Here is a 22961-nt window from a genome sequence, read left to right on the forward strand (position 1 = left end):
TGCGTACGGAATAGATTCGTATATTTGATATGTCCATATGATTTGTATGCATCTTTGCATATAGATTTGTTCTTTTTGAAAATTGCGCGAAATTCTATATGTATATGCATGTTTATATACATATACTAGCAAACCCCGCCCGCTTCGCTGGGCACACTAAAATAGAATAGATATGGTTTAGAACAGAAAAGATATGGTTTTCATATTATTTATTTCGTTATTCTTTATTCAAGCGCTTTGGCATAAACAATATTTTTTGTTTTTCTATTTGTTTTTGAGTAAATATATAATGCTGTTGGCTTCCCAACACGTGAACGGCCAACGTATAGTTGACCATGGGTGAATACTGGTTCTTCTAAATTCATCCCGCATATTTCTAAAGTTTGCCCTTATGATTTATTGATAGTTATTGCAAATGCTAAACGAATGGGCAGTTGCAAACGCTTGAATTCAAATGGCAATTCAGGTGGAATCATTGGAATTCTCGGTATTAGAACGTCTTCATTCTTGAATTTGCCAATTAAAATAGTTTCTTCGATAACATTATTCATCAATCGTTTGACTACAAGTCTAGTTCCGTTACATAGCAGCTTTGTTCAAATTGATGTCCCTTGGTCGATTTGATCTGGACCGTGCCATTCGTTGCCGATTTGCTTCATTTTCTTCTTGACGTTCTTCTGATGTCGCGTTATTCCGAGCATTTCTCATGCGCCTATTATTATTTGTCAAGCGACTAATATGAATACGCAATTGTCTTGGCATTTGTACTGTAATAAACATTATTGTAATTATGGTATTCTGAAATTTTGTGGATTATATTTTTTGTTTTTTTATCTTTTTTTTATCATTTGATTCACTCATGGTGCAACGTAGTTTATCGCTTATGAACCGAAAAAATAAATCCTCTAAATTTGATGAAAACTTACATTAATTAATTCCAATTTACCACGTGAAAATTCCTAAATGTATAAGAAAAATATAAGCACGTGAGCGATTGTCAATTGCAAAAATAAATTTCTTTTTTCTTTTCGACGATTGTCTCTTAGTATTAATTTGCGTTGATTTGAAATTTAAAAAAAATCTTCTTTTTTCATGATCATCAAGTGTTAACAATGTGTGTAAGTTTGGTTTAATTCGGCGCAAAGACACGGCGGGTCCACGTTTTGGCATATATTTCGAGACCCTAGTCATCAATAGGTATGAAAATTACCCCGTATTAAAGCACTTATCGACAGCTTTCATTTGATGCCCATATTGTACATACACAACCAAAGGTTTCCCGGCTCCACGTTTTGACCTATATCTCCAGACTCCAGTTACGGAGCGGCATGAAAAATACTCTGTACTAAAGCATTCACCAACAGCTTCAATTTGATATCCATATTGTACAAACACATACTAGGCTCCCCGTTTGGTCTCTATCTCGAGACCCTAGTCACGGAGCGGCATGAAAAATACTCTGTACTAAAGCATTCACCAACAGCTTCCATCTGATACCCATATTGTACATACACATCCGAAGGTTACCCGGGTCCACGTTTTGACCTATATCTCGAACCCTATCCACCAATAGGCATCCAAACTATACGTAAACCATCTTCAATACCTACTTAACAATGTGTGTAAGTTTGGTTTAATTCGGTGCAAAGACACGGCCGGTTAGCGAACACACACAAAAAGTTGACTTTATTTTATATATAAGATTAGTATACAACATATCTTATACGGTATATGGTAAATATTACCATACATTTTTTCCTTCATATATAACAATAATAATAACATTAAAACAACAGGTATTATTAACAAACTTGGTTTTATTTTAAATTCTTCAAGTAAATCAAATTAATAATAATCAATAAGAAGGCATATGCAAATACAAATACGTGAATTTATATATGTACATATGCGCATATACATACATATATACGCTCACTTAAGTAGGAGAGAGCAAGATGTCGAACGTTGCCATTCGTTTGCTTTGTTTGCTTTGTCGTTCGTTCCGCGCTTTCGCTTGCAGTTCATTCAAGGTAACGGCAATAAGCAAGGTAACGACAAATGAGCAAGGTAACACTAATGAGCAAGGTAACACTAATGAGCAAGGTAACGACACATTTTTTCGTGCGTGCAGCCTGTTAAATCGAATTATAAGACGTTATCACGCCAAAACTATAGTAGATAGCGTACATTTGGGCTTGACACCAGTGTTAACATCGAAAGAATCCGTGGTTTTTCCTTGTATCATTACATTAGACACTGTTCCTGCCAAGATCATAGATACCAGCGAAGCGAGTTTCATTAGTACACCGTGCCGACGAAGAACTTAAAAAATAAGGTCCCAAAATATGTATGTATGTATGCTAATAAGTATGCATAAAATGCTGAGATCTGCGTAGGTACTTTTACATTTTGAAGCTAGTCTCTCTTGAAAGGTTCTTATCAAGAAAAATTGCATAAAATTGCAAAAAAGGAGCGTCTAAACCAAAATGTTTTAAAAAATCATTAATTTACTGTTCAAACTACAACTTATCAAAAATGGCTCAATCGATTGAAGGGCAGAAATCTGCCCTAATACTTGAAATTGCTAGCAATAATTTTCTGTAACTGTAAAAATTTTGTAAGGAAAAGGCATATTTGCCCAAAAAACTGTTGTCGTTCCATTAAGCGAGAATGGACTGCCAAAGAAAAGATGAAAGATGTATGCTTTCTGATTAATATATATCTGCTGATTTGTTACGAGGGTTAACTTTTATACGTCTAATATATTAATAAAAAAAATACGTCAATAATAAAAAAAAAAAACAATATAATAATAATGAAAATCGCTTTATTTTTATTTTTTTCTAAATATTTTCCGCGGAAATCAATCCACTTCCTCTTTGCAAAGCTTACGCTTATTCCTTTGTACTCCTCAACTAAGTACCATTCAAAATATAAATATAATACAATATATGTATGAAAAAATGTAAATACTTCACGGGTTTTTACCGTTTGAACGCTATAATAATGAGAACTTCTCTATTGTATTGTAGTTGAATTAAATCAAGAATCCGAAATGCTTAAAGCTCTTAGGGTGAATAACGTCCGAGCCTGTCATGAGATGGAACTACAAACTGTCAACAGAAGCTACTAAGTAGCCAGCTAGGCAGCTAAGGAATACATAAATGAAAATTAGCTCATGAAATAATATAAATATAAGGTGGCACAAAATTAACCATCCTATCGGAAGATCTATAATTTTTGCAAATGCGTCGTACGTCACTCATATTTGACAGTGCTGCAGTGCACAAATGGACAAGCAATAAAACGCGTCAAGTCAAAATTAAGATTTCCATTAAGTAGGTAGGTAGGGGAAATGGTTGAAATGCTGCTCTGGCCCTCCTCAAGTAGTTTAAACCACCGTTTTCATATCATTATGACAGATATCTGCAGCCAGCCAGAGCTGTTGATGTAATGGAGAAATTGATGGGATTTAGATTGGCGCATTGCCCCAGGCTTACGAAGAAAAGAGCACCCAGTGCTCTTAGTCGTCTAGCTGCCAAACCCGCACATTTACAGAGAAAGTGCTCAACAGTCTCTTGTAACTTGTGCAATTCCCCTTTAACAACAGTCGGTGGGATTCCGATGGCCGGGAAGAGACCTCCCCTGATTCCAATTCGGTGCCCTTTCTGGCAAGCTCATCAGCAATTTTATTTTCCTCCATATTTCTATGTCCTGCAATCCAGATCAGAGAAATGTTACCTACACATACAAGAGATTTGATCTCCTCCTTACAGGAGTTGACTAGTTTGGATCAACCCCATGGCGTCGTCAGAGCTTTGTTCGCGGTTTGACTATTGGAAAAAATGTTAATATTTCCCTCGCTCCTACCTTTCCTAAGCGTTTTGCGTACCTGCATGATCGCAGACTTCTGCCTGTAAACACTAGAAGTATTCGGCAATTTTAAGGAGATAGATAAATTGGCTGACTTAGAGAAAACTACTGCTCCGACTCCCAATTCCATCTTGGAGCCGTCAGTGAAGACAGAAGTACCAGCTTCAATGCAGACTTTACGCTCGTTCCAATCCTGCCTACTTGGAAAGATAGCCCTGGCACGACCCTCAAACTTTAGTTTGCAGATAGAGAGATATATACGAAGTTGCGAGAAATGCGGTATTAACTGCCTAAAAATTCTACTATGTCCCTTGAGAGGTTGCTTCAAGAGGGTAACCTCCTTCAACCTGATTGCACTTTGAGGAGCGACGGAGATAAAGTAAAAGTCGATGGGAAGTAAATGTAAAACACTATTCAGGGCAGCATTGGGGCAAGTTCCACATGCTCGGGTGATGCCAATATAAGAAGTCATTTGCACCCTCTCCAGTTTAGTGGTATTATAGCTTTTACAAAGAACTTCGCACGACACCAGGCATCCATACGTTAAGGTATTCTATTACTGAAAATCATTTTTTTTTAGTAAAAAAGTTATTCAGAAATAAAAGTGGATGGTTAATTGTGTTCCACCTTTTAATAAAATTTTATGGTAGAGTATAATTCTTCATTAAGTAATAACTACGACATCCGTTCAAATTTGGAAAATATTTTTTTGGGACCCTTTTGTATACTCGAATCATGTGATTATTAAATTGTTTTGCTTAAGTTTCAAGTTATAAATGAAAAAAGTGACTTACTTATTTTGAACGGAAAGTGAAATAAACCCTTTTTACGGAGGTGGCGGTGATATTTTTAATATAGCCATAATATTTTGACAATAAGTTACTTTTTTTACTTTTTTTTTATACTCTCTTACTGTATGTTTCTCTCCAAATATTGATATATTGATACTAATATTCACATTATTATTCACAATATTACTGGTTGGATGTGCAAATTTGAAACCTTGTTGCTTATCCAAAAGTATCATATCTAACTTTTAAATTCGAAGTAAAGGCCACTGGCCCTCCTGCCACACTCTGGCTATGTCATTTTGCATAAGTATTGCGATACATTTTTACATGTTAGTAGTTATGCAACATTTGCGCATCTCCAATCAATCAATAAATTAGTCAATCAAAGAAATGAGATCGAAAATATTATATAAACAAAGAGAATATACAGGGTGAGGCATTCAAAAGTAATGTCAATGAGAATTAACCTACTTTTTGTAAATAGTGCCTAAGGTTATTATCCTTTGACTTTTATGTTACAGACAGGCATAAAATTTGTGCAAATTAATTGTACCAATTTCCGATTTGTTGTCGGCGTAAAGTTCGTCCAAGTTTTTCTGATTATTCTGCAATATGCGCGCACACAATCGATCATATGGCTGAAAGTTTTGTGAAAATTGGATCCACTAGAGATGTCGCAAGAATTGATCAGCCCGTGCTGCTTTTTTTGGCACAAAGTCGACAAAAATCGAGTAAAAGCCTACAGACAGTGGCCACAAGCCTCGACCATAAAACAAAGCAAGCAATTTGGGATTCGCTACCGTTCATTTCAACCAATTCTGGTGGAAGAGTTGAATAAGTTTGCTTACGAAATGGAAACCATTCACTTATTGTCGTCTGCTGACCGTCGAGTACTGTCAACAACTTACTTCCGCGCTCTGTTCAAACTGGTAAAAAACATTAAATCTGTCCCACCCTATATGAAATGGTACGCGAAATTTATTTGTAATTGCGATTTCATAACTTTTTCGTACATAAATATTTTTATTGCCTGCTACTTTATCACTTAAACTGTCACAAAGAATATAATAACAGCAAATTTTAATGCCTTTCTCAAAATTATTGTATTTTTTTCAAATATATACTTAGGCATGCCACTTTTTATTATTATTGCTGTTTTTTTTTTTCTTATTTTTATTGACAATATTTTGCTTTTACTTGCTCATTCGTAAGTTCATTTTCTCACAATAATATATTACAATAATAATGTGTAGACGGCGCATTCAATTATGAAAGCTTTATATTTAGTTCACAGTGTTGCCAGATGTAAGGAATTTTGCCCTTAATAATCCATAAAATCTGAAACACTTAAACATTGAAACGAAAACAAAATTCCATGCAATAAGGTTTTAATGGTGCACATGTCTCGAAGCACACGGATACGTTTCCAATAGTAGGGAGAAATTTCTCCGTTTCATCAACTGCGTAATAAATGGTTCAATGCGAAATTAGGGCAGCTAGAAATCTACATAAGTACTTAATTTTACTTATCAAAAATTGAGATCCCGAGCTTTTGTAAATTTAAATCACCGGCCACCGTAGCCGAGTGCGTGATCTCCGTGCATGAAACAGTAAAATTATAGAAAAGTTTTCGGCCATGAAAAAGCTCTTCATAAAAACATAATTTGCCGTTCGGAGTCGGCTTAAAACTGTAGGTCCCTCTATTTGTAGGACAACATCAAGACACGCACCACAAACAGGAGGAGGCCAAGTCCCTCTCCACGTGATCCAACGCAGGGGTGGCCTTCCTTTGCTTCTGCTTCCACCAGCTATTACCACTTCGAATACTTTCAGAACCGGATCGTTTTTTGCCATTCGGACGACATGACCGAGTAAACGGAGCCACTGGATCTTTATGTACCTAACAAAGTCTAAAAGGTCGATAGTTCAAATCCCAAACCACCTGCAAATTGTCTAATGCATTTTCTGCTATGACTATAGCAGATTCCTTTTTGAGCAAATTGGACTTTAGCGGGGTGAATATCATTCACACTCGTCTGCGGCGGTTTTTTCATCAACTGAATTGGATAGTCTTTGAGTATTATTATAAGAATATTTGAGGCTTTTAAGAACACTCTAACTAGCATTGCAGCCTATGAAACCCATAACACACCGGTAACACATGAATTAGATTGAATTTTTTATTTTTGAAAGGTTTAAAAGCAAAGGGGATTTATTAATGAATGTTGAAAGTGTATACGGACTTTTCGTTATCAATTAGTACAGTAGGAAGATATGAGCCCACCAGGACGTCCAAAAACAGCAACAACACCAGAATTCCCAAAAAAAATACAGGGAATACATAAAGTGCTTTTCAAATAAAAATCATTGGAGAAAAGAACATTCAAGCCAATAAAATTCATCTCTTTTGCAGGGCGACGGAACCCAATTAATGACCGCTTCGCTAAGCTCGATTGACCCATTTATATCTATGAACCAAATACAAATGCGATTGCGTGCGTATGATCAGAAAAAAAAAGAATGAATTATATTGTGAATCGAGGTGGTGACTGGCCGCTTGATGGAGTACGAAAGATACAAATACTAAATTAGATTTTCGATCATTACTATTTCTTCTATTTATATTTATATCACTTTTCTTGTTTTATTTTTATTTTGTATTCTGTTTTATTTTTTATTTCTTATATCTTATTTTTTTATTACTATTTTTTTTTTTTCTTTTTGTGCGCTGCGGTGCGTTGCGGCTGGGCGGTGAGTGGCAATGTTTATTTTGATACGCATCTTCAGTTTGTTCGAACCCTGAAGCCTTTCTCTTTATAGTCAAAGTGTTGATGTTATTTTTTAAGAGGTTTTAAGTTAAAAGTGAATTTCCTTTATTTAGTATATAATTTCATGAATTTCTATTTTTGTTTTCATTTCTCACTGTGCGATATAGTTGGTGATGACCAGCACTCACCGCAACATTCGAATAGAAGTCAACCAAACCGACTTGCCAACAACAAACAACACAAACTTAATTATAAATGTAATAAAATGAAAAGCATCTTCAGGGCATGTGGCGGCAAGTTGATAAAATGTCGAGCAAACCGCCAGCTTGGTTTAATTGCGAAACAACTCTGAACGAGCGATGATGAACTGCGTCGGTGTAAATTGTCAAACAACTGCAACGGTTAGTGAAAACGCGAGAGTGTAGAAAAAAGCAATTAATTTAGTTCAGTGTGTGTTACTTCATAATTAATTTAGCTTAGAAATAAAATAAGAATAGAACAAAAAAAAAAAACAAATGTGCAATATGTTGCTGCTTACGTTTATTTGGCTTGCATCACACATCTGCTTGCAGGCCCAAGCGAATTCACACTACAATAAAATTAAATCCATCACCAAGGCGTCAACTGCTGCAACCTACACTCCCTCCTACTCCACCTCTGCCGGCTTATTGCCAGCCGGCACTCAGCTAACCGCAGGGACAGCATACGCAAGCGAGCAGGTAGCATGGCCGCCCACACTAACGCACAACAATTGGTTTATCCTCCAGGCAACTGCCAAAGCTGCGGTTGCTGCCGATTCTGCAGCAACAGGCGCTGATATGGCTAATCAACCACAGCAGCGCTTTACAGAGACAGAAGCAAGGGCTGGGCGAGAGCAAACAGCGCACAGTCTAACGCGCAACAACTATGCTGCACATATTAAACAAAAACAACAACAACAGCAGAAACTTCCGGTAAGGTATTACGCTTACAATAATAGCAACAGCGGAAATTACCGTTCGCCGGCACAGGATGTGCGCATTGTCGAACCTTATGCTTTGGCGTTCAACAATCAGCGCCGCCAGCTGATGGCTGTAGACGAGCAGGACCATAGGCGTGTACTGCGCGTCAACGTCAACACCGACAGAGCTGTCAATAAAGCCGACAATCATGCCGGGTATGTCAACACCAAAAGCAATAATCACAACAACGATGACAACAACAAAAATCAGAGTGAACATAATCAGGACAGCAAGAATGCAAATATCGCACAAAGCAACGCAAACAATGCCAGCAATATTGTTTCACAACCACAATTCCCGGGATTGTTTGACTGGAAGGATATTGCACACGACAGCTACCGGTATAACAGTGGCGATGGCAATAACAACGATAACAGTAATGAAAATCTTGTTGATGTTGATGCTGATGATGATGATGACGAGAGGGCGGAGATAGGCAGTGTGGAGGAGGCACAGCTTGACGAAGTAGTCAAGCCATTGGCAAGGGTTTTGGACAAAATAAAGCAATTTTGTGATATCTGGAAGCAAATCATCAGCGAGGAAAATGAGCCAGGTAATTCTTTCAAATGCACAGAATTGAATACATACGAGGTGTGACAATTAAGTAACAAGACATAGAAAGGCATACATTTCGTCAAAAAAGTACCGGGAATTAATTCAATACAACGCAAAATAATTGTTTAATCATCAACATGTATTTTGTCGCCTTCAAAATAGGATCCATTTTAAGCAATACACCAACGTCAAAAGCCAACGATTAGTCCAGTCATCAAAGTACCTTTTAAACACGTTTGAAGAGATCTTCTTCAGCTCCTTCAGCGAATTCTCCTTAACGGCCTCTATCGACTCAAAGCGGCGTCCGCGGAGTGGCAATTTAAGTAAGGGGGCTAAATCCGTTGAATACGGTGGTTATTCGATGATATTTGTGGAGCTTTTGCTCTTAAAGAGTTCACAATATGAGCCTTGTGAGACGGTGCGTTCTCATGGTGCAAGATTCATGAGTTTTCTTTCCACAAATTGGGCCGTTTCTGACGCAAATTCTCTTTCAAATGTCGCATAACTTCCAAATAGTATTCTTTATTTACGGTAGAATAATTTGGAATGAATTCCGAGTGCACAGCACCAGGCTAATCAAAGAAAACGAGTAGCACGACTTTCACTTTTGACTGACTTTGACGGTCATGTGTATAGCGCTATTCAGCCGCCTGTTGACTGGTTTGTATGGCAAACTCATATTTCTCACGTTTCATCACCTGTTAAGAAGCGCTGGATAAACGTTGGGTCCGAATTCACTTGCTCAAGCTTGTCTTCAGCCACCTTCTTGCGATGCATTTTTTGAAAGAAATTCAACTCTTTTGGAACGAGTCGAGCAGCCACGCGTCTCATGCCCAATTGATGGTGTAAAATGTTGCCAATTGATTCATGGGACTAGCTAAGGTCACGAGCTACCTCCCTCAAACTAAAATGACGGTTTTCCAGCACCATTTCCTTGACTTTGTCGACGTTTTCATCCGTTGATGAGCGACCAGATCGGGGCAAATCTTCCGCGACTTCTCGGCCCTCTGCAAAAGCCTCTCCCACTCGTAGACCCGTGTTTTTGATAAAGCACACTCGCCATGGACTTTCTGCGACATTTTCGACGATTCTCCACACGAAATCCTGTTCAAAACACAGAATTTAAGACAAATTCTTTGTTCGATATTTTTATCTATAGTGAAAATCACAGGGCACATCTGCGGTTGACTAATATAATTAAATGCCAAGAACAAGCTGATTGACAGAAACTCTGGCAAACTCTGCGAAACTATAGTGGACCGTTGCACCAACATCATATATATATATGGGTTGGGTGTTTGGCCGAGTTCCTCCTCCTATTTGTGGTGTGCGTCTTGATGTTGTTCAACAAATGGTTGTGGAAAAGTTGCGCCAACATTCCAGTAAAAAAATATTTAGACATGCTTGAATGTGTAACGCACGCTTTTTAAATGATGTTTTTTTTTTGACAGAATGTATTTTATATTGATTTGATACACATACTCATATTTACTTGTATATATCGGGTATTTTTAAGAGCTAGAGATCTTGGTATGATACTACAAACTAAAACTTTTGTAAGTAATTTTTTTATATTATAATCTGGTAAATAATTGCATGGCATTTTTTTTTGAATATGATATTCAGCATATATCCGCTGTGGCTACGAGTTATGTGGTTTTTTATGGCAAGTTGGGCCATCTTGATGGTACTATAAGTAGCTGATTAATGTTTAGCTGATTAATTTTTGCAATTCGCCCGTCGTGGCTACGTGTTACATGTTCCTTTCGATCAGTCCAATTTTTGACTACTTTTTCCAATAAACCCGGCCGTATTGCATGAATGGTGACTTGGATATTGCAATAAATCGATTGTGAAGCGCGCTGAACGAGTATGGCAAGCTGCAACGTCTTGCTGGAACCAAATGTCGTGGATGCTTCGAGGTTTAGCTGTTTCCAAAAATTAAGTCAGCATGGCTCGATAGCGCTCGCCATTCACCGCAACAGCCATTCCTCATTTCGAAAGATGATGGCGCAACACAATGGGAATTTTTCGACACATTTTCTTGAAAAATTCTAGAGTAGACAATTTTGGCCAATTTTTTTATATTTATTTTTTCTTAAAATGGTAGTAAATGGTTTCAGAAGAGATTATCTGTGCCCGAAATTCAATTATTTTTTAATATTAAAACACCCCAAACAAAGAGGTATTTTTATGAAAAATTCAGAAAAACTTAAAAAACCAGAAATTATTTGAGTTCAAATTCGGTTTGGGACTTTTTTTATTATAGTTCTAATCAACGGTAATACACAGGAAGTACGCAAATTTCCAACCGCCCTTAATGGGTGAAATTATCCCCTAAATACCGACATAGTACTTGAAAACTATTTTTTTTTTCAGGACAATCTTCGAATTTTCAAAGTAAAAATTAAAAACAAAATTGACATATACGTTTTTGAGGCTGCTGAATCAGAATTCGTTATCCGTTTGTCATTGAAAGGTCAAATATCGATATCGATAGTTCTAATACCGTTCAAATGAACATCCGGTACAACCACTCCATATTAAATACAACAGAAAGTGGCGATTTCCTGCAATATCGAATTCGATTTTGCTTAATGCTCTAAATATATGCAGACTGATGAAAACGGGCTTAAAAAATTAAAAAAAAAAAAAAAAAATTTCCAGAAGTTATGATGGCGGCTAAAATCAAAAAAGTCCTTAACAAGAGGTAGCTTCCGAACACTCGTTCGGGAGTAAGCTTACGTGAGAAGGCGAAGCATCCCAGGATAGCTGGTTGTGCGCTGGGTTTGGGACCCGTCACTTAAAAAGCTCCGCCCAATGAAAACATGTACAAAGCCTCGGCCACTAAAATCATATGTAAGCCAAAATTTTCTGATCCGATTTATATACATAAATGAAGTATTATTGAAGAGGTAATAAGCAAAAAAATTTTTCGGTTTGATTATCTTCATAATTTTCTTCACACGAATTTTTTAAAAGGTTCTACTTTTTAATTGTAAAAATTTTCTCCAACATTGCCAAACCTTTTTTGATTGACCTATAGAAGCCAAAAGATAAAAATTACCCTTTAATTAGTAAATTTTACAATATTAAATCTCAACGGCTTCAGAAGTCATTACAGTTTAAGCAAAATAATTGTGAGTGAATATCTAGAAAAGTGCCAGGTCATGTCGTCCAAATGGACACAAATGCTCCAGCTAAGAAAGTATGTGATGCAGTACCTACAGGTGGTAGCAGAGAAAGAGGAATTCCTCCTTTACGTTAGCAAAATCTGGTTGCGAAGGGATTGGCTTCAGCTGATATATCCCACTGGCCCCGACTAGCACGAGAAAGAAACGACTGGCGCACTATTTCAAACTCGGCTAAAATAGCTAAAGCGGTTATCGCGCCTATTAAGATGAATAAGAAGACCTCCCCAAGAAAATTAAACTCTTTGTAGATTTGATATGACAGTTTTTTTTTATTCCTTCATTATTTCAGTTGGGAACATAGGGATTCAACAAAACATTTAAATACTATTCTATTAATTGCCGCTCTCTTTACTACATCCCAAATTTGGGATGGCTAGAACGCCTTCAAGTATTTCGTGGACGACCGGGTCCTCAGTGTCCTTGTGTATTCCATTCCAATGCTGTTCTACTAATGCTTTCCCTGTCCTTTCAGAGAGTGTGCCCGATCCATCTCCATTTATAACCTCTTATCACCTTTTGGTTTGGATCTCGCTCGGTGATCTGTCACAAGTCCGTATTTCGGATAGTGTTCGGCCAAATAACTTTACATAAATCCGAAGGCATTTATTTGTGAAGCTTTGTAGATATGCGATGTGAGAGTTAGGAAGGATTTATTTTCAAATATTGTAATCTAAAAGTAGAGGCGGTAAGATTTAATTGGAAATTGAGTGCTTACTTTCTTGCCTTTGAACTAAAAACTGTTTCTTTTAATTATGGATTTTTTTTCCTTGATAAAATTGGAAAGATCGGAAGTTGATTGAGTTAGCAATAGACTGATTTCCTCCCGAGCGCATCGTGAAACAACAAGAGTAGTACCTTAATTTAGTAAGGTTAATTTACGGTGGTTGCCACTCTCCATAAGAGCGCAGAGGGGGACCACTTAAACCTAAAGGCCTATTTTAATACCACTAGTTTGGACTCAAGTTGCCCCGCTAATTGCCAATGTGATGGAAAACCTTCGCCTCTCAAACAAACGATAAAATACTGTGGATGGCTACCAATTCCAACTCTGCTAGACATCCAAAGAAGTAAAAGTTTAGACAGCAATATCGCGTTCTGACGAGACGGGATAGTGGCAGAGAAAGTGTTTAACGCTCCCAACCTCTCTCTCGCTTCTGCAGCTGCGGCACAGAAGTAATTTCAGCGAAACCCCATAAGTTCCCATATGCAGTGCCCGGTGATGATACCAACCACCATACTAATGGAAGGCCGATCTAAGCTGATGAGAGATCTAGCTCTGCGTTCATTTCTTGTAGGTTTAACTTGTCTAGTTAGCTCAGAAGTGAGTTCCATGGTCAACCTACTACTTCTTATACAATGGTAGGATAAAGGAAGGCTCACATATTGGACAGAATTGACTAATCTAAGATCAGTTCCCTATTAGCCAGCTTATACACGATACTATTTTCAGAGATATCTCTGTGTCCAGGAACACAGACACCGTTCGTAGGGCACCGCTTAGCCAGCTCATCAAGAATAGCTCTACATTCACTTACTACTATCGAAGAAGTATTATTGCACTGTATAGATTTTAAGACAGCTTGACTGTCCGCGTAAATATGTATAGGTTGTGCTGCAACAGACGAGTTCCTGACCCACAAAAAGTCTCCTTTAAAGCTATTAACTCAGCCTGAAAGACGCTGCAGAAGTGTAACACCATTCATTTAGAAATAAATGATAGAGAGGATAGAGATGTGGTGTGGATGATGATGGAAAGTTTGGGTTATGAAAAAGCAAAGAAACCCAAAAAATAACCAATTCAGCTCCGATCCATTCGTGTCGCTTCTTCTTTCACAGCTTCAACGAATTCAAATATTCTTCGTTTTAATATAGATTCCCTCTTAAGAGCCAAAATAAAAGCTACACAGCGCAAGATTCCACAAAAGAGACTCTAGAATGGTGAAATTCACTAAAAGCCTCATAAGAAGCAATGCGGTATGATCCGGCACATAACGTGGATTTATTGTTATAGTGAACAATTTGGAAAAATTTTGGAAAAATTAAAATAAACACTAATCCGAACGAAGACCGATTTATTTGCCGAAGCGAAAAAACAATACATTCAGAGAATAAGGTTGCACACTGCGCAATCTTTTTTGCAAGCGATTGGTGCACACGTAGATGTCTAGGAGCATAGGTACAGTCTGTGTCTGAAAAAAGGAACAGCGATTATTCATGACGTATAAAAGATATATATTTAAATTTTTTTTTTTTTCATGAAAGTATGTATAAAACTACGAGTCACAATTACTCGATAAGCCGTGTAATCTCCATCATTGTCGAGTATAGCCTGGCATCTTCTTCAGGCTTTGAATCAGCTTTTCTGCGTAGCTCGTCGACAAACAGGTCTAGATTTTGCGAATTTGACGCACGAGTTGCTTTAAATCATGGACTGGCCATCCGGCAAGAGGCGTTTTCATAGTTCCCCACATATTTTCAATGGGGTTGGCGTCTGGGGACTGGGAAGGCCTGTCCAATACTGTGACGCCATTTTCTTATTTTGTTGTTTTTCAATGTGTTTTTCTGAAAGCTGTGGTTTTGATGATATGGGACGGTAGGATATTTTCGCCTCCTTCAGTCGCCAACCGATGAAGAACTGATAATCCTTGGCGTAGTCGCAAAGAAGAGTCCCGCCTAAAAAGTTGCAGCAAAAATCAGAACGAAGTATATCTTGAAGCTACAAGAAAAAAAATTGGTTCCCTTCTTCTGACACAGACTGCATCTCTATAGTAATATCACTCTCGATATTTATTTTCCAAACCTTGTATTTTTTGTTTTGTTTTAATTTGATCCTTGGATGCACAATTGTCTTATGATAACCTCTTTCGAGACAAAGCTTTGGATTCGCTTAGCAGAGTATGACCTCTTTGGTGTTTCATGTCTGCAGTGGGTATCAAACCCAGGTCACACCAATTACCGACTTCCATGCCATGCATAAGTCCACTAAATATGTATCATAACTGGAGCGTACATCCTTTGTCTGGTGTTTAGTCGCACTTTTCCTCCAATCGCTAACAGTTGAACCAATGAAGAGACTTATGATAAAGTTTCTTATGAGAAAAATAAGAAATATTCTGTCATTAAATGCTTCGTGTTCACAGTAGATCTCGAATCCGTGGCCTACCGATTGACAGTCACGCCATTCAGGCGCATTCGGTTAGGGCAGCCATCTGTCCCAACATATTTACATTACTGACAGAACTTGGCACTACACCCGCATGCAACCCATTCTAATTTCGCTTACTCCACATTCAAGTCATTTAATCCACAGTAGTTAACTGCCTTGACTAATTAACTGCTAAACTAATACTATGCATATTTAATTAAACCTACCCCGCAACATCATAACAGTTGGTTACTAATTTAAAACTTTTCTCAAACTCAACTTTTTAACTATATTAGCAGGCTTAGCAAACAGCAGCAGCCACAGTATCGCCGATGGCGGCGAAACTTTCGGGCAGGCAGCATCCGCAACAACAGTGCACGCAACAAATCCAGACACAACCATTCCGGCTGGTGACACAACCGCACAGCTGCTGGCGGCTGAAGTTCAAGGTCGGCGGAGCGCACCCACCGTTAAAGCAGGCACTGCACATTCAGTCATGCAACTATCTCGAACAGCTGCTTTTGCGGTTACAGTATCACCAACAACAACTACAACAAGACTTACTACAAAAAATCCAGCATCAGCCACCGCCACAGCCAAAGTCATAGCAAAATCATTAACATCGGCTGCGTTGGTCATTGGACGCGGGAAAAAGTGGAAAAAGAAACTAAAAAAATTAATATTGCCATTGTTGTTGGCATATAAGTTGAAATTCATGGCATTAGTGCCGTTGTTAATTGGTGGCCTAACGCTGCTTGTCGGCAGTACCGGCCTGGCCGGCTTCTTCTTCGCGCTCTTTTTGACAGTGATGAGTTTAAAGAGTGGCGGCAACGCCAACAAATCGATTATAATCAAGAAAGATTGGTGAATATGCACAGCTTGGTAACAAATTTGAGGTTAATCGGGGCGATGAGCGCAGACAAGCGATTAATTAATCGCGTTTTTGGGTTCACATCCACGGTCGGCTCTTTCCAACTTAATAAGTGGGTAAAAGTAAAAAAAATTGCACAACTCGACATTTGCGATTTTGTAATTTAGGAAATGTTGATTACTACATACGCACACACACACATGCATACACACATGAATAAATAAAATGTTAACGCCATGTTTTATGTTAAGTTATAAAACAATAAACAAATTGCTATGTCTTTTTTTTACTTCTTTTTACTTGTAAGATACTTTTTTGTACAGGATTTGCATTTTTTTTAAATTTTTTTATTGCTGCTTATGCATGCAACTGCTGCACTGGACTGCATGCCAAACCGGATACAACAACTACTCACCTTAACGCCGCTAATTTACGTCAATTACCGTCATAACAAAAGTTGCCAAACGCTTGGAACATGTCTTCAATAAACAAATACATACATATGTACGTACTTGCATATACATATCTACTTGCATAAAACTCGAGCAATGCTGTGCAGCCGCATTGGGCTTATTTTCATGTGCGCGCTACGGTAGAAAGTGACGGTCATTTTAGTGCTCGAAGAGTAATGCAGTCTAGTGAAAAAAAAAAAATCTTTTTATCCAGTTATAAGAAGAGTTTCGAATACAGAACGGATGTTCTTTTAGAGGTAAAGGTAGATAGGTATGTCGGTAGTTTGGGTGGCTGCCGTAATGACACACTTAAAGCTGTTGTAGATCCATTGCGATACCACTGGAACTTATCCTTACACTATGGGTTCCTTTACAGGACACAGCCCATGGGGTCAGCATATGATCACCATTGGAATCATTGAGGACCCAATGTGCCTATCGTGCCTAGAGGAAGCGGATAGCACTGAGCACTTTCTCTGTGAGTGTTTTGCCTTTGCTAGAGCACGGCTACGGGTTTTGGGTTCCGATGTCGTGAGAATGAGTAATATTCGTTCTCTAAAACTGTAGGATATTTACAGATTTGCCAAAGAATCTGGAAAATTCTCACAGGACTAACTATCTCTATCTCTGTCTCTGTCTCTATTCTTTCCTATTTCTTTCTCTGATACTTTTCTCCTTCCCTCCTTGACTATCTATCCTCTTTCCACAGCTTTAATGCACTGCAATGATCAGGTAGGCGAAATGATTGGCTAACTCCAAGTTTATCGGAGTAAACCCCTCCACCTACTTTGTTATCGACTTTTGAGCCATCTGTATAGATGTTTATATAATTTTCTCTAACAATAAGTCCGTTATCCCATCCTAACGCCGTAGTGAAGGATTTATTTAAGTCAATGTCCTTGGTCCAGGAATAAAAAACAAAAAAAAAATGATTGGTGCTTACACTTCTGTTAGGTGTTTGGCCGAGCTCCTCCTCCTATTTGTGGTGTGCGTCTTGATGTTGTTCCACAAATGGAGGGACCTACTGTTTCAAGCCGACTCCGAACGACAGATATTTTTATGAGGAGCTTTTTCATGGCAGAAATACACTCGGAGGTTTGCAACGCAGATGCAAAGACTGGTCATCCTTTGTACATGTTCCATAGTTTTTTTTATTATTTCTTATCTAAAGCCGGCCTCCATACACTGACCGACAAATCCCTTCAATATAATTCATAGCGCTCTTTTCAAACTCCATTTCTTGATAGACAACCGGGTTACGCTGAGGGTCCTTGGAATGGTGATGATTAACTTGAAATCTGGTCGAGAATATAGAAAATTCCTGCTTTCTCTATGAAAGTATAGAGTCAATTTGTCCTGGACAATATGATTTTCAGGAAAAGATAAAGCAGGCAGGTGTATGAGGAAAGGGTCTGAGACAAATCTTAAAAAATCGAGACAAAACTTATAAACGCCTTTTGGTTTCCTTATTTCACAAATTTTGGAAAGGGCTACTATAGACCAGCTACTAACATTAGGTGGATTAATTTGGATACCTGAAGTGTATTGTTGGAAAGATGGTTCCATATGTAGAAGTCCTCACAAGCGGGGAAAGTTATTGATCGCCATTTACTTGAGAGTGGCCAGGACTATTCTCCTACATATAGTTCAAGCAGCTCACAACCCTCGGCATTATCCCAAGTATCCTCTGAGTAGCTTCCGAACACCCGTCCGGTAGCGAGCCAACGTGAGTAGGCAAAGCATCCCAGGATAGCTGATTGTACGCTGGGTTTGGGTCCTGAGACGTAAAAATCCCCCCCAGTGTATTGTTGCCTGCCTGTTCGGAGCCTCGCCTAACGAGAAAGGCGTAGCAGCTGTAGAGGTAAAAGAAAGATAGGGACTATTCATAATGGCCAATATTAAATATTAGAAAAACCTTTTTTCTGTTATTTAAAGTTTTATAGTGGACTTTGAACCACGGACCAACCAGTTTTTAAACTTGGTACTTTATCTAAAGCTAAATGCCAATCAATGAGGAATTAATCGATTTTTGTATCGCGGAATTCTTTCTATAAATTCTGTGAAAATTTTTACAAAGTATACGGCGAAAACAAATTTGAAGAAAAAAATCCCGTTATTTTGCTTTGGTTTTACTCATAAATTATTTTCGCTTGTTACAATGGAGTGGGGAGCTAAAGAGGGACGAATCGTTTTTCCCAAACGTCTGAAGTGACAGACAGAAAAAGAAGTGGTCGTTCTCGCGTGGTTCGAACCAGAGCAGCCATAAAATCCGTTCGAGAAAGGATTCACAGAAATCCCCTTAGTAAGCAGAAAATCATGTCCAGCAAAATGAATGTATGAGCTCCACATAAAAGCCTTCCGTCGCTCAACAGGTTATCTTGCGCTTGAAAAGAAGAAAGCAAATTAGACCCGACAGATGCAGACACCTTCTTCGGTGGCGCGCGGTCAACGGCCATGCAAATATTCTTTTCACAGACGAGCAAACATTCACTCTTGAAAAAGTTTTTAATAAGCAAAACGACAAAATCTATGCTAAAACTTCTAAAGACGCAAGGATTGTTGCTGTTGCCTGTTGTTCCAAGGATTCAGCGTGGCCACCATCCGGCCGTCGTAATGGTTTGCTGGGCAGTGTTTTGTAAAGGCGTTACATCTCTTAATTTCTGCGAAAAAGGGGTTAAGACTGGGGCAAAAGTGTACCAAGAGGATATCTTAGAAGGCGTGGTGAAGCAGTTAAGCAGTACTTTCTTCAATGAGAGCGTTGGATCTTCGAGCAAAATTCCGCTCAAGCCCATAAGGCAAATAAAAACAACCAGTGGCTAAAAAAAATAATATTCCAGGGTTCATGGCCGCAGAAGTTGGCTGTCTGGAAGTCCAGATCTGAATCCATTGGACTACAGTTTGTGGTCAGAATTGGCGAACAGGGCCTGTAGAAGACTTCATAGAATGTTGGAGAGTCACAAACAATCTTCCTGCTGCAATACCTGAATGACCCAATCGTATGAAGACTTGGTGGTGATGGTGACCATTTCGATTTTTTTATGATAATTATATATTGTACATGATTGAATATAACTACCGTCATTAAAATCTATAACGTCATATCTATAACGGACCTAACTTTTAACAGAACTTCTGGCAGAAGTAAGGACGTGTATACGAATATTTCTTTAAAAAATATAAGGTGCGCAACTAAGTTCCCGCTGTTTGTCAATAGATGTCGCCAGCAGTGTGTACTAGTCGATTCTAACATAATCTAAACGTCATAAACCAAGCCTAGACATATGGTAAACAAACTGATTCGGCACATTAGTGATTTTGTTTTGGTATTATATACTTTTGATTTTGTGAAAATGTCTGATTTTGTGCCGAATAATCGTCATTTGCGGGAAGTGTTGATTGTCCTCTTTCATTCGAAAAAAACGGCGGCTGAAGCGCATCGAGAGCTACAAAAAGTTTATGGAGATGCTGCTTTAAGTGAAACAATGTGCCTAGGTTGATTCCGTCGCTTCAAAGACGGTGATTTTAATGTTGACGAGCGTCCGCGTGAAGGAAGGCCAAAAACCTCCGAAGACGCTGAATTGGAGGCATTGCTCAATGAGAATGCATGTCAAACCCAAGAAGAGCTTGCTTCACTATTAAGAGTTACCCGCCAATCCGTTTCCAAGCGATTGCATGTTTTGGGAAGAAGCAGGGGACTTGGGTTCCTTATGTGTTAAAACCAAGGGATGTTGAACGTCGTTTTTTCGCCTGTGAACAACTGCTCCAGCGGCAAAAAAGGAAGGGTTTTTTTCATCGCAACGTGACGAGTGGTGAAAAATGGATTCATTACAGCAGCCCAAATGAAATGGGAATCCTACCCCACCCGCCATATTCTCCAGCTATTGCGCCGACCGATTATCACCTGTTCCGATCGATGGCACTTGGTCTAGCTGACCAGCAGACCAGCAGTTCCATTCATATGAAGACATCAAAAAATGGCTTGATCCGTGGATAGCCTCAAAAGATGAACAGTTTCACTGCGACGGTATACGAGATCTACCAGAAAGATGGAAAAAAGTAGTGGCCAGCGATGGGCAATACTTTCAATGATTCACTTGTAACCATTTTTATCTCAAAAATTCTAGACACCTCACCCAAACATCGGGTGAATGAGAAAATGAGAAATAGGAATATGTTTTAAAAACTTACAAATTACAATAGTCAGGAATATTAAAACAAAAAGTTTTTAAAATATGTTCATTTTTCCTATAATCCATATTTGAAGATAACTGAATTGTGTGGTAAACTAAAATGCCGCTTCTAGCGCAATGATCAAAGTTATAATAATATTTATGTAACGGCAATGTTTCCGTTATGCTTACTAGCTTTTACAGTATGTTCGAATTAAATGCATAAGTGCGTATGCGCGCACAAGTACACCTCATTTCACATAACAAATCACGCAAGCAAGGCGACGGCCAAGTTTGCGTAATAAATAGCGCATTGGCAACTGTGAGGCAAATATAGTCCACATACATATACACGAATGTGCATTACAACATACATACATGTGTAAGTATGCCCACGAAGGTGCGAATATGATTTTCAAATTGTTCATTTGTATGTCTGCAAAACTTTTACACGTTTACACCAGCGCCTTGGCTCATCAACTTCGCTTCCCTATCAAAGCAATCAAATTTGAATACAAATTAGTGAACAGCTATGAAATGAAACAAATAAAAACTCTGGCATGACAATTTCGCGTGCCAAAACTTTAACAAATAGTTGACATGATTTTTGCACAAACTATTCGCAAAGGAGGGCAGGCACTCACACTGAAATAGCATATTTTGGGTGGTCGCGGTTGAACGAACGGACAAATATTTTGAATAAAATGCAATTGCAGTGGGGTGTAACGAAATGTCACAGAAAATGTTATCGAAGCGAAGGTTAGGAGCGAATGATTAAGTGATGTGATACCAAATACAAAACATGTTAGCTCACAAAAAATGATATGAAAACAATGACGAATAAAAACTGAATGAATTTTTAACAGCTTGCAAATCGCCAACACCAATTATACACAGATACCTCTGCATTAGTTTGGGGGGAAAAAAAAACATTATTATTATTATTTTTCGTTTTTTTTTTGTATGGTCAATCTGTAGCTCCTGGGCTCTGATACGACTACTAACATGCCAGTCAACTTCGATTATTTCTGTGATTCTACCTGCATTATCGACATTTACTTAAAAATCAAAAATGCCGGAACGGAGTCGGCGAAACCAAAATTGCCCGTAATTAGCTGCTACAGAATCGGTATCGTAAACACCATTCACAATTTCAGCGGCCTGGTATGCATTTTCGCCTTTATAAAAGAAACAATGTGAAATGCATCGAATTTTCTCTGTGTTGGTTTCCATTGTGAACACCCTGTAATTCACAACTGAATGGAACAAACAAAAAACAGCAAACGATTTTTTTTAGTGGGCACATCATCTTGACAATGTGGATAAACTTTAAAATGTCTGATCGATACTTTACGAGATATCGACCACTACAGACAACTACCGAGAAAATAATGAATTTCCTTTTCCCCGTAGCCGAATGGTTTGGTGCGTGACTACCATTCGGAGTTCAGAGAGAACGCGGGTTCGAATCTCGCTGAAAGACCAAACTGAAGATAAAGTTTTTTCTAATAGCAGTCGCCCCTCGGCGGGCAATGGCAAACCTTCGAGTGTATTTCTGCCATGAAAAAGCTCCTCATAAAAATATCTGCCGTTCGGAGTCGGTTTGAAACTGTAGGTCCCTACATTCATGGAACAACATCAAAACGCACACCACAAATAGGAGGAAAGGGTGTACTTGCCAATTATATATATATTTCGCGATTTTGGCCGAGTTTATCAAAGTGCGCCAGTCGTTTTTTTTCTCGTGCTAACCGGTGCCAGTTAGACACACGAAGTGGAGCAATGTCCTTCTCCACCTAATCTCTCCAACGCAGAGGAGACTCTCCTCTTCTTCTGCTACCACCAGCTGGTACCGGAGCGTTTGTATCACTTCGGACGACATGACCCAACCAACGTAGCCACTGGATCTTTATTCGCTGCGCTTTGTCTCTATCGTCGTAAAGCTCATACAGCTCATTGTTCATCGCCTGCGATATTCGCCGTTGTCAACGAGCAAAGGTACAAACATCTTATGCAGAATTTTTCTCTCAAACACTCCAAGTGACTCCTCATCGGATATTGGCATCAGTGGACTCTCAATTACGTACTTGGTCTAAAGTAGCACTTGTTTGCAAGAGAGATTCTACGTTGCATTTGCAGGCT

At 38.6% G+C, this 22961-nt stretch overlaps 1 protein-coding gene across 1 annotated transcript; it reads left to right on the plus strand.

The window, feature by feature from the left end:
* Positions 1-7956: 7956 nt before the first annotated feature.
* LOC128855425 (probable protein phosphatase DDB_G0279461) lies at positions 7957-16426 on the plus strand. The gene is made up of 2 exons (XM_054090318.1): positions 7957-8986; positions 15627-16426. Exons 1-2 carry the CDS (start codon positions 7957-7959, stop codon positions 16193-16195), a joined length of 1599 nt encoding a protein of 532 aa, XP_053946293.1. The 3' UTR covers positions 16196-16426.
* The last annotated feature ends 6535 nt before the right edge of the window (positions 16427-22961 follow it).

This window comes from Anastrepha ludens, chromosome 2, assembly GCF_028408465.1.
Source record: "Anastrepha ludens isolate Willacy chromosome 2, idAnaLude1.1, whole genome shotgun sequence".
NCBI classification, from domain to species: domain Eukaryota; kingdom Metazoa; phylum Arthropoda; class Insecta; order Diptera; family Tephritidae; genus Anastrepha; species Anastrepha ludens.

Excerpts from the sequence above, each read along its gene's own strand:
- LOC128855425 (XM_054090318.1), top strand. The coding sequence starts at position 7,957 with ATGTTGCTGCTTACGTTTATTTGGCTTGCATCACACATCTGCTTGCAG. Across the intron at positions 8,987-15,626 it reads CAGCGAGGAAAATGAGCCAG|GCTTAGCAAACAGCAGCAGC; the intron begins GTAATTCTTTCA and ends CTATATTAGCAG.